This window comes from Psammomys obesus, unplaced genomic scaffold (assembly GCF_907164565.1).
Source record: "Psammomys obesus unplaced genomic scaffold, mPsaObe1.curated_primary_1811, whole genome shotgun sequence".
NCBI classification, from domain to species: Eukaryota; Metazoa; Chordata; class Mammalia; order Rodentia; family Muridae; genus Psammomys; species Psammomys obesus.
This window is the reverse complement of record NW_026596088.1, coordinates 6,259,095-6,271,846: the sequence shown is the minus strand read 5'-3', so window position 1 is coordinate 6,271,846 and position 12,752 is coordinate 6,259,095. Positions and strand designations below refer to the sequence as shown.

Here is a 12,752-nt window from a genome sequence, read left to right as displayed (position 1 = left end):
CTGCAAGTCAGGGCTGCAAGCAACAGGAGCCTGTCACTTAAGAGGCAGTGGTTTATTGTCAGGGTGTGCATAACTTACAGACTCCAAAGGAAAGCAAGAATCGCACCTCAGAAATGGTAAAATCCCGGAGAAACGTGGCAAGCTACCGACACGTACTTCAGATGCCTCCTCAGGACCCTGTGTCTGGCTGGCAAAGCTCCATCTTCAGTCCTTATGACACGTTTTCAGTCTTAGGACACCAAGCAGGCCTTCATTTGCCTGACTTCCATACCTGCTGGCTCCTCAGTCCACTAAGACTTTATCCAAAGCAGTAGTATTGCAATTCCATGAAAAAAAAAAAAAAATCCAGGCTGTGATTGGCTGTGGGGAAAAAATCATTGCTGAGCAACAACAGGTGGAGGGAAAGTCCAAATAGCAAATGTAGAAATAGGCTCCTGTTTGGTTTTGATTTTTTAACGTTAGGCAGAAAAGAAGCAGACCGAGACTTTAGAGGGATAAGCCGTGGAGAAGCATTCGGGTGTTTGCTGGCAACTGTAAACAAGCAATTTTCTGTCTGTGACATAAGGAGAAAAGGCAGGCCTCAAGGCACAGTCTCCCATCCCACCTGTGTGTGGAGAGCTCGGACACCCAGCCTCCCTAACAGGGCCATCGCAGGAGCTAGTGCTCTGTTCCAATGATCTAGACAGAAAGAGTACTGAAGAGTCTTCCTTGAAGAGACAGAGGCAAGTTGTCGTGCACAGAAGCCCTTCAACTCTTGGCACGAACACTGTGGATTTATTTATAATCTGGCTCGTGTGTGCGTGCCTGTGTGTGATCATGTATGCAAGTATGGATGCCTGTGTGTGTGTGTGCTGGAGCTAGGGGAGGGCCTGCTCTCTCACTGCCGCTACCCCTTGTTCCCTTGAGACGGGGTCTCTCGCTGCACCAGGAGCTAGGGTGGAGGCCAGCGAGCCGCAACAATCCTCCTGTCTCAGCACCAGCGTTACACGCATGCTCAGCACACCTGGCAATTTTTGTGGTTACCAGAATCCAAACTGGGATCCTCATGTTTTCACAGCAAGCGTTCTCGGCCACTGAGCTGCCTTTCCAGTCTGTAACCGGGTCCCTTTAGCTCAGCCCTGGTCATGTTGTTTTTGCAATTTTTGTGCGTATTAGGAATTAGAATGGTAGAGGCCTCTGTCAGTGTCCAGCTTGGGGATACTGTGCCACTCTGGAGGTCACCAGACTTGATGGGAATTTTCCAAACTGGGAAAAGGGAGGATGTTAATGAATGTTCTGAGCAAAAGTTCACAGCTGGCCTACTAAGGCTTGGAAAGTGCTGCTTCTGCTGTTTCCCTCTCGATAGTCCTTATTGTACTGAAGGACATTGCAAAGAAATCTATTTAATGGACAGTCAAGCATGTCTTTGTGCCGGGGAAGACCTTTGCATCGATAGCACCTACAGAGTTTGGAAAACCCAGGGAGGAGGTTGAAGTGTCCTGCCCCATAGCGCAACAGTGTCTACTCTCATCCTAAACTCCTAATTGTTTACGTGTAAGAACCTCCAGCCAAAGGGGTCCATTGAGATGCCTTCTGAGTTGTTTTAATTCTTTCTCTCTCTGTGTCTCTTTCCCTATTCTTTTGAGAAAGGCTGGGGCTCTCACTGTGTAGCCCAGGACACCCTTTAATTCATGATTCTCTTGTCTCTGCCTTCCAAGTTCTGGGATTACAGACATGCTACCACAGCTGGCTTGATATCTCACATTTTAGGAAACGGCCCACTCCATACAAACAACCACTATGAAAATTTCCAACTCAAGCAATTTGATACAGACCTTGGGTTTTGCACAAAAATACCAGTTGCATCAGCCTTCCTGCACAGTGACTGTGGAACCCCAGGATGGGTAGTCAGAGACTCCCGAGGAAGGAAGCTGAGCACAGGTGGACCATGAGCCCAACACACCTTGTTCTCACACAGGTAGACCACAAACCCAGCATACCTTGTTCTCACACAGGTAGACCACAAACCCAGCATACCTTGTTCTCACACAGGTAGACCACAAACCCAGCATACCTTGTTCTCACACAGGTAGACCATTAGCCCAACACAACTTGTTCTCACACAGGTAGACTATAAGCCCAGCATACCTTGTTCTCACAGGTAGACCCCATGAGCCCAACACACAATGTTCTCTGAAACCAACAAGAGGGCCTGGGAATGAGTTCAGACAAAGGTCAGTTTCAAGACTGGATAGAAGAAAACTGAAGGACTTGGGAGATGAGAGTTTATACCTTCTTTATGTGGGGGAGGCTAGTCTCATGTTAAGAGTGGGTAGGAGAAGCAGGGTTGAGAGTTTACAGTGAGAATGGAAACACTGAAGAATGATAGACAATGCCATGAAGACCAATGTGACACATAGCTGAAGACTCACCTAAAGCTAGAACTGATAACTGTCTGAAGGCTCAACAGTTCTGACTACTGGTTAGAACCTTGTATGTGAAATTGGAAAGGATAAATAGTTGAAATGCTGCATTGTTAGAGACGGAGAGAGCAAGGCTGATGACGATGTTGAAACTATTGTCCTCTGTGCCCACAAGATTAAAGTGAACTCAAGAGGCTCATAGATGAATTTGAGGACAGGTGTAGTGAGTTTGGAACTGTGGTAAAGGTGAGAAGAGACAGGGTTGTAACTTGTCATTTCCTGTGGCTGCCGTAGCAGATGTCTAGAAAACAGACACCAGTAAAACACCAGAAAGCGATTCTTTCCTCAGTTTTGGGGGTGAGTTTGCGAGCAGGGTTGGTCTCTGTATGTTCTGTGAAGGAGCCCAGCTCTGTGCCCATCCCGTCGCCTCTGGTGAAAACTGTGCTGTTCTTGGCCTTCAGGCTTACTACTTTACCATCTCAGCTGACCTGCTTCTCTGTGCATCTGAGGTGGATTTGAGTCCCACACACTTCAGGATGTGGGGCTTCACCTTTAGATCTTCGTGGACTCTTCCCCTCAAAATTAAGCCACACAGGTTCTATTTGGATGCGACTTCGGGAGATTCCAAATTAAACTCGTTTCATGGCCCTAGAATACATTTCAGGTGGAACGTTCGAAGCTGTGACAGTTTCAAGGACGAGGCCCAAGGACTGGCTGTGAATGAGAATATCTAGAGGAGAGGAGAGAAAAACTGGTGATGGGGTAGAGGTTGGAACTCTGTGAGGCCGGTTGGAGGTGACAGGAGGCAGGGAGAATGCTGGGCATGGCGAGTCTGGGCCCCACTGAAGTGCGGGTGTGGATGTTTTGGGGGATGGTGAAGTAAGCTGTCGGAGGGAATGTAGAACTGGGGAGATGGTTTGTCTAAACTCTGCTTTCTCGTTGGGCCTCACCTAATTCAGTGTGAACCTTTAAAACAACAGACCTAAGCCCATAATATTTGTAATTAATTGGTTTAGGGTAGAGCCCTAGATATCTTTATTTAAGCAAGGGCGTAGGGGAGAAGGAAATAAGCTAAGAAGGAGAGAAGCAGAAAGGAAGAAAGAAAAAGTTGCATCCTTATGTAATGTTCACTGTGCAGCTGGTTTAAAGACAAACTGTGACCTTCAGAGAAAAGCAGCAACTGGGAACAAGGGGTGTTCTTCGTCAAGGCTAGCGAGAGAAATATCCGGAAGGGAGACTGCAGAGCTGCTACCTTCATCCCTTGAAGTCCCAAGCAGAGCCAGAAAATTAAAAAAACAAGGGAAAGACGGTTGCATTGCCCGGCTCTGGCTGAGGTTGCTACCAGCCTGGAGAGGTCTGTGCTTCGTGCAGCCTACACAAAGGATGCATTTCAGATGTTTTTCCACAGAAGACGCCAGAACTCATTTCTGTAACAGTTGCTATTCTTGCAAAAACAAGCCTTTTGCTCCTCAAAAAAAAAAAAAAAAAAAAGAAAAGAAAAAGAAAAAAATTTAATATATTTAAAAAAATATTTTTTTTTTTTGGCCAGGATAATAGTCAACGACTTACTTTGTATTTTTGAATACATAATAAACACATTAAAAATCTCAAGCAGCGTAAAAGATTGTACAGTCAAATGTAGTTCTCATTTATCCCCGATTGCCTAGCTCTCCCCACCCACATACAGTTCTCCCCCCAGCACTAACTACAATTACCAGAGCCCGTGTCTCCCTCCTGCGGTAGGATGCCGTATGGCCTTTCTTCATTATAGAGGATGGGGTCATCCTTGGTGTGAGGCCCCACAATACCAAACTCTGTGGATGTTGGAGTCTTTTTTATGAGATGATGTAGTATCTCACCCTCATGTAGTCTTTGAATCAACTCTGGGTGACTGGTTTATCATGCAATACAGTAATATTGTATACAGAGAAACATCTGTATATATTTAGTACACGTGCCCTTTCCTGAAATATTTTTAATTTGTGTGGTGTGTGTGTGTGTGTGTGTGTGTGTGTGTGTGTACAGATCAGAGGACAGCCTAGGGTGTCATTCCTTATCTCTCACCTTGTTTGAGGCAGCTTCTTTTGCTTCTGTGTCACCATAGTTGGCAGTAGTGGGTAGTTCCCACAGAGGCCTATATGACCTGGCCAGCTTGGGTTCCAGAATACTGTAGGCTAGGTTCCTGTCTTTGTCTTCCTACTTCCCAATGAAATGGAGAGGTCGGCTCTGGGTATAGACCAAGCTAGCTGGCCTAGAGCCTCCATAGATTCCCTATCCCTGCCCTTCTTGCACAGGAGTGCTAACATTTACAGACATGCAGATACCCATCTTTACATGGATTCCAGGGATACACACTCAGACCATCTCACTTGCCTGGCTTCCCCGAATGTTTTCAATCCACGACTGACGGACTCTCTGGCTGTAGAACCCACAGATACAGAGGCTCACTGTGTGTAGACAATCATTGTATAGTAGTACATGCAGATTCTACTGGGCTTCACCAGATGGTTAATTTGTTTTAACCCATGCTGACAGATACTTAGTTTGTTCCTGTCTTGATGAAACCCTTGTTAAACATATTTTTAAAAAGATTCGACATTAGTTGGAGTGAGTTTCTCACCATTTAAGAACCTAAAATGGGGTAGGAGTGAGGGGCCCGCGTGGGTCAGCAAGTGGAGGGGGCTAACAGCAGCACCCCCAAAACAACCACACTCTCTGATGATGTGTTGCTTCTGCTCCCCTCCCCCCCCCCAGGAGCCTGATGCCGAGGACCTTGGAGACCCAGATCACACTGGAGAAGACGCCCAGCTATTTCGTGACCCAAGAAGCCCCTCGACGGATCTTCAACATGTCGAGAGACACCAAGCTGATTGTGGTGGTGCGGAACCCAGTGACCCGAGCCATCTCTGACTACACGCAGACGCTTTCCAAGAAGCCGGACATCCCCACCTTTGAGGGCCTGTCCTTCCGAAACCGCAGCCTGGGCCTGGTGGACGTGTCATGGAACGCCATCCGCATCGGCATGTATGCGCTACACCTGGAGAGCTGGCTACGGTACTTCCCGCTGGCCCAGATCCACTTCGTCAGCGGCGAGCGGCTCATCACCGACCCAGCCGGCGAAATGGGGCGCATTCAGGACTTCCTGGGCATCAAGAGATTCATCACAGACAAGCACTTCTACTTCAACAAGACCAAAGGATTCCCTTGCTTGAAAAAACCTGAGTCGACTGTCCTGCCTCGATGCCTGGGCAAATCAAAAGGGAGAACTCATGTACAGATCGACCCTGAAGTCATAGACCAGCTCCGGGAATTTTATAGACCTTATAATATTAAATTTTATGAAACTGTTGGCCAGGACTTCCGGTGGGAGTGAGTCTCTGAGGTACAGGGGCTCTACTCTTGCGTCTTCCACGAGGTTTGCTCCCAGAGACCCTGATCCTCACCTCCAGCCCCTCTTCCCATCTTGAATCCCATGATAGATCATCTTGGAACCAGGAAGTTAAATAAAGACCAAGAGACTGGTGGTTCCCCGCTCTGTCCAGGAAAATTCTACCTGCTTCTGGCATACCCATCCGGTTCTAGAATCTGCTCCCATCTGCCCAGAAGAGGTCTTGGGGAATCGCTGTGGAAAGGTGGATCTCCCAGTGTCGGGAATGTTTCCAAGCGGAGATGTTTCTGTTGCTGTGAGAACAGCAATCTGTCAAATCTCTGAGCACTACTCAGTGGTGGCCTTCTTAATTCCAAGTGGCATGTCTCTTCTCCCTGAGCTTAATTTCCCTCAGCAGCCCCAGGTGGTGGGATGTCAGAAGGCCCTCCACCCTCCTCAGGACACAGCAGCTCATCAACAGTGCGCAGAGCCAAAAGCAGCTCCCTGGCCGCTCCAGGAGATGGACTCTGTGATGACGAAATGAGCCTGCGACTTCAAAGCTGGTGGTCTCCACTGTGCTTGGAGGATGCTGTCTTCAAAAGAGCCCTCTGTGACTCTTCCCTGCTCCCTGTGGACAAAAGCACATAATTCTGCTGTTACGGGTACTTTCTTCACACGAGCTTTCATGTTCAGCATGCACGGAACCATGCTTGTCCATGTGAAATAAATATGGCTCTCTCGTGTCCTTAACACTGAGTGTTTCTCTCTGAGCCGGGCCTTCAATTCACCAGTAAATGCCAGTATAAGAAGCAGTCAGTGATGCAGAGGTTGTGGGGGGATCGTCAAAGGTGGGTGGGGGTGTGAAGACTGATGGTGTAAAAGCCGGGGCGGAGAAGGGGTGGGGTTCTAGCTATAAGGAACTGGTACAGAAAGATGGCAGAGAGAGCCGCCAGGAATGCATTTACTCTGTTTATTTGCCTTCAGTGCTAGGCATTGAACCCAGACTTTTGTACATACCAGGCAGGTGTTCTGAATCACAGCCCAGTCCCTTTTGCATTTATTTTCTTTTTATGTAAGCCTGACATACTTGGGCGGGAAGAGTATGCCTATGTTTGTGTGGACACACACGTGGGCACATCCATATGAAGTCCAGAGGTCAGTCTTTGGTGTGAGTCATCAGACTGCCCATGCACACTGCTTTCTGGGACAGACTCTCTCACTAGCTTAAGGCTTACCAGTTCAGAGACTGTTTCTCAGGCAGGCTGTCCACCCTGTTTTCTGTTGTTCTTGTTTTTGTTTGTTGGCTTGTTTGTTTCTTGAAGCAGAGTCTCTTACTGGCCTGGAGCTTGTCAGTTAGGCTTAGCTGCCTGAGGGAAAGCCCCAGGGATGACTGGATAATATCCGTGTTTAAGTACTTTTAACTGAAAATATCAAAACGAAGGGTCAAGGACTGAGGAGGCATGAGATGTCTTTGCTTGGTAAAACCTGAAGTTCTGGAATAGTTGTCACTTGTTACAAACTGGACATTTTTTGGTATCAAAGTATGGGGTTTCAGCTTCTTTAAAAAAAATCTGGGAACTTGGCTCCATGAAACCTCTACTCTGCCTTTAGAATTGGTGACCTCTTTGGATGGGGACTCACTCTTGAGCTTCCCGACTCCTACATGGCCCCTTCCTTGATATACATAATCTCCTTGGCTCATGTAGGTAGCTCCCAGTCTTGTCCTGAATGTCCCAGACTCTCAGGATGATGTCCAGTCCCTCTAACACGGCACCCATGGAGATTCCCAACTCCCACCATCCGGCTCGTCTCCTGCTTCTTTCTCATCCTCTCCTCCAGCACTCCAGAATTACAAGCCTTCTTGTGCCCTTTACAAGTCTCCACATTCTGGTCATTTGCTCTCTTTTGCTGTGGAGCGCTTACTCTCCTTCCTCCCCACAAATCTCCATCTCACTTGAAAGCCAGGATCCCAGTAGGACTTCATTCAGGTGACACTTGCTTGGCATTTGTAAGCCGTCTCCCTCCGCTGACATCAGCTGCCCCCTCTCCTGTCTTTACTTGGTAAACTGTCAGTTATTACACAACCGTTAGGCATTTAAATGTGTTCCCACATAGACCATGAACTCTTTGAAGATCAAGACTATTTTATGCCAACCTACAGTAGTCTCACAACAAACGTATAATGGATGGATGTGTAGGTGGGGGGGTAGGTGCTGAAGATGAGGGACGTGGATGGTGGTGCGCCAAAGAAGTAAACTGCTGCATGCAGTATGTTTCCAGGATGGCTCCATGGTCCAGGATCCAGGAAGCACTACAGAACCTCCAAGGGCTTCCGCGTTCATATGCTCTGCTAGGCATTATAGAGGTGTTAACGGAGTTTTAGGGCAAAAGCCCCAACAGGCTCAGCTCAGCCACCTGTCCCAACAAACCACTTAAGAAGGTGAATAATGATAAGCAGAGAGAAGAGTTTGGGTCCATTTACATTGGAAAGAGGAACAGAAAAAGGGACCACAGGACCCCAAGTCCATCTTCAGGGCACTGACTAAAACTTTAGGTTTAAACAGAGGAATAGTTGCGCAAAGGTGTCATTCTGCATCCTGTAGGAGCCTGAGACTTGTCGGATACTCTCCCAGGAAGCATGGGATCGGAGAGCACCAAACTGGAAGTTCAAGCTCCTCTGACAGAAGGTCAGGGCTACCTCAGTTTCTGCACAGAAAAGGGTGAAGCAGGGGTCAAAGGAGCCAGGTAGCGTGACTTGGGTGAGTCAGTGGCTGTTTTGGGAACAGCTAGTAATGGAGGTTCAGACGTCAGAAACCTAGAGGTAGTGGCAGGAGCCTGATTTGGTGCAGGCAGACAGAATAGCTGGGGGGTGAGGAGGGAGTTCAGGAGGAGAACTCAGGTATGGAAAATGGTCAATGGTTGAAATCTAAGGTGCCAAGACAGCTTATTAGCATGGAGGAGGGGTATTTCCAGGGATCCTCAAGTGTACACTGAACGGGTTTCTTATAGGGAAAGAGTTGGGACTGTAATCTCTCTGAGAGCTATGTGGCACTCCTTAGAGGATCTGGGTTTTCCCAGAGATGAGGGAGCCCAGCTGAGGAAGGGAGTCTCTCATTTTAGCACGGAGCTCAGGGGCTAACCAGTAATACCAGATTTCAACCTTAACAGCAGGGTCCAACACCAGGAGCCAAGAGCTACTCCATAATTATGCTGCCCTCATCAAGTTGCAGCTGGATGCTCTTGCCCAGTTCTGGTTCTGCAAGACGGTCCAAAGACAGTAAGATAGGCTTGACATCTCGTGTTTCTAGGCAGACAGGCAGGCACTGTGAAGCAAACATCTTGCAGACAGCAGATGACTGTGCCCGTGGCACTGAGAAGCGACTACGTGAGTTTACCCCAGTGGACCTGAAAATGTAATGTAGTTGACTGAGCAGCCATTGCTTCCTGGAACCCTGACTCTGAGCCACTGGTGAACAGAAGGACAAACTGTATGAAAGCAGCAATAAATCTCTCTATAGCATCTCCCACTGAAATGTGTTCAGTGTCCTGATAGCCTGAGCCACACTCTGGCTGAAGCCTTAGCCAGGACATAAAAGAAGACCCTGATAAAGGGTCAGTTAAATGCAATAGTTTACCTCAACCTGGGGGAGTTCTCTAAGAATCTGTGTGCAGATTCTCTCATCCCCATGGCCAGCATCCACAGAAGGCCCAGGCTCGGCAGCCATCCCATCTTAATGAATAGGTATGTCTGCTGTGATTAGCATATCAATCATTGAATGCAAATGGAAGATGCTAAGGCACCTTTAAAATCCTTGTTTAAGTGACTGAAATCCAGAGTCCATGAGTCTGCTCAGCAAACTCTGATTTTTAATCCAGTGTAAATGTTCCCTCTCACTCAGGCTGCCCCAGGGCAGAGTTGCACAAGTCCCAAATTAGTAGTTTAAATAGAGGAAGTTTGACTACTGCCTCTGAGACACACACACACACACAGAGAGACAGAGAGAGACACAGAGAGAGATTGTTGAAACCAGAAACCCAAAGAAGTACCTTAGAAGACTCAAGTGTGACTGTCCGTTGCTAGTATCTCAAAGCAGGTGGCTGGCTGGTCTTCAATACCAGAGATACAGAGACCTCATACCTGTAAGAATTCAAGATGACTCAACATATGTCTGCTTTTCACTCCACAGGAAGAGGACAAGAAATAAAGGCCACCCTAAAGAAGCAGCAGCAGCAGCAGCCCTACTGACTCAGAGCTCAGCTCACTAGAGCACGGGCTCTTACATTAGGCAGAGGCTCAAAGTCAGGGGGAAAGCTTCCCCATGAACGAAGGGAATGCAGGATGCAGGCGTACCCTGAGCAGAGGCTGCTGGCACTGGAAAGCTCTCCAAAGTTCAGTTTGAGGGTTGGGTTTGTCTTTCTGTGGTTGGTGCTGAGTTGAAAGGGAGGAGAGATAAAGAGGAGCTATCACGCACTGACCAAGTCCAGACTGCAAGCGAGTTCCTGCAGAGACAGTGGGTCAGAGTTCAACTGTCACAATGGCTGGCTTTTGCCACCTCCAACACCATTTTCTCAGGACCCAAAGAGGGTTCAGGAGAAATCTGTCTCTTCTATTTGAGCGTATAGCGTCCTTTCTACTTCTCTTTTAGGTTACAGTGCTCTTTCTTTCTATTCGCAGCCTCCTGGTGGTACGAATAGTTCACCTGAGGATTGTACAGAGCAGTAGCATTACTTTCATCCGCTCCTGCTTCGGTAGAACTCAATCCCGTTGCCACATTGCTAGGTGCAGGGAGGCGGGAACATGTAAAGTATTCTGTTACAGACACAGAGAACAGCAAGAATGAAGGGCCAGCTTCCTGTCCCTGACACAGACTCTTACTCACAGAGCAAAGCTCTGTATGTGTGTTCCTCTCTACAGTTCTTTGACTTAGTTTGTGAGAATGCTTCTCCTCTCCAGTGGAATGTGGCTCAGTCCTTGCTTCTCTTGCCCTGCCTCTCCCTAAAAGCTGAATGAAACAGGCTGAAGAAAGCAGCCCTTCAATGGGATCCACTTCAAATTCTTCTTTCTTAGCTATATGACTTTGGGCAAATTATTTCTTCTCTGGAACAATTTAATCATCAGTTAATCAAGACACACAAGAGGTTTGTGTGGAGATTAGGTAGGAAAACTCTCATTTGGCACATGGTAGGTCCTCAGTTTGTTCTCATTCATTTGCTCCCTGGCAGCAGAGCCTGCCACAGCTGCTAGATTCCTGCCAACTAAGATGCCCTGCGGCTCTAACCAAACTGAGCTCATAGCAATTTTCCTCATCCTGTCTCTTCTTATGTACCCTGAATGAAGTTGCTCTTACAAGCCAGGATCAAGTGGCTCAGTTGAAACTGGTTCAGAATAAACCCAGCCTAATCATGTTGCTTTTATCTCTGGGGGCTGTGAGAACAAGCGTAAGTACCTTGGCCTGCGCCTCTAAAACTCTTACTGCATTTTGCCGCTGTGCCGTGAGCAGGTAAATGTACTCCATAGGACCAGTCTTCTTAACTGGTTGCTCTGCTGACAACTCTAGTTTAAACAAAGAATCAGTGTCTCTTAAAGGGGGGTATTGATTGCCCAGAAACATTTATCTTGCTCGAGTTATTGTTTGAGATGAAAAGAACCTGGACATTGCATTGTGGGACATCCCAAGAACCCTAAGGAAACAAATATTTTTATTTGGGTCAAAGATACATGTATCTTTTGGCTACCTATGGCTGCAGAAAAAGCCAGTGAATGAATGTCAACCTGGGGTATTGATGCCCGGGAAGAAGGGGGACTTGGTGTCAGGGAGGCAGTTAGCAGCCTCTGTGATAATCCCAACTGTTGAAAAGTTGCCCATCTACACAATGGACCTAGGAAGAGGCCCATGCTCCCCCATACTTTCAGTTTGTCTCCCCCAGCTGAGCACGGTGGAGCACGCCTGTAATCTCAGCCCTTGGAGAGGCAGAGGCCGGCAGATCTCTGTGAGTATGAGGCCAGCCTGATCTACAAAGTGGGTCCAGGACAGCCAAGGCTACACAGAGAAACCCTGTCTCAAAACAGACAAACAAACAAAAGAGCAAAACTGTTTTTCTCTCCCTCTTTTCCACTTGAGTTCTGAAGGCAGGGGATCCCAGTACCGACTTTTCTCTACCTCCTTCTCCAAGCTAGTAAATCAGCTCTCTACAGTAACTACCAAGCCTCCTGGTGTGAACGTTCCCATTATGGCCAGTTTCTAGGTACCACAGCAGCGTGGCTGAATGTGCAGAGCAGGAGTTGCACACAACCAACTCCTTGGAGACAGAGCAGCTAGCTCGGGTACAGCACTGCCTAATTGCTCCTCTCCCAGCTTTCCTAGCTGGAGGACCCCTAAGATGAAAAACCTGCAGCCAGCTGTGTTAGATATTCAGGTTCTTGGTGCCTAGAATTAACCCGAGCCTGGGGGTCTGGAGCAAATGCATTTTCAGCTTTGAGTCAGAGGTGACTCAGCTGGTGACAAAAGGAGTCACCTCTTCCTAAGACTCCAATCCAACTAAGTTCAATTCCATTCTGTCCGCTAAAGAAAAGGAGAAACGATTTAAATGGCACGGCAATTTTATCGTCCATTTTTGCAGATAAAATGCATGAGCTCTGCCGAATAACAATGCGAAGGAGGCCCGGGCCTTTTGTCCTCCCCCTTCATGTGTGTGATTCTCACGGAAAGCGTGTTGCTTCTCTAATTGGCGCTAATGATGAGTATGACTTAGCTTTTAGGGTGCCTAAACAAAAGCCAGTTACTGTATCTGAGGCTCAAACGAGTGAACGAAAATCTGGTGAATGAGGGGTCACTGCAATCGTGGTTTGACTATCTGTCCTCTCCAAAACTCCTTTTGAAGCTTAATCCTCAATGCAAAGCAGCCACAGGTAGAGCCTTTGGGAGACACACAGACAGCTAGGGCCCCACGCACACTTCCCTCATAGAGCTTAATGGAGTGAG

General features: G+C 47.7%; 1 protein-coding gene across 1 annotated transcript in view; it reads left to right on the top strand.

Annotated features, from left to right (window-relative positions):
- Hs3st2 (heparan sulfate-glucosamine 3-sulfotransferase 2) overlaps positions 1-6,509 on the top strand; it is a 102,411-nt gene extending 95,902 nt beyond the window's left edge. The window contains exon 2 of the mRNA XM_055627504.1: positions 5,157-6,509. Coding sequence (XP_055483479.1) covers positions 5,157-5,775 — 619 coding nt within the window. The 3' untranslated portion in view covers positions 5,776-6,509. The remainder of the gene's footprint in view (positions 1-5,156) is intronic.
- Positions 6,510-12,752: the final 6,243 nt, after the last annotated feature.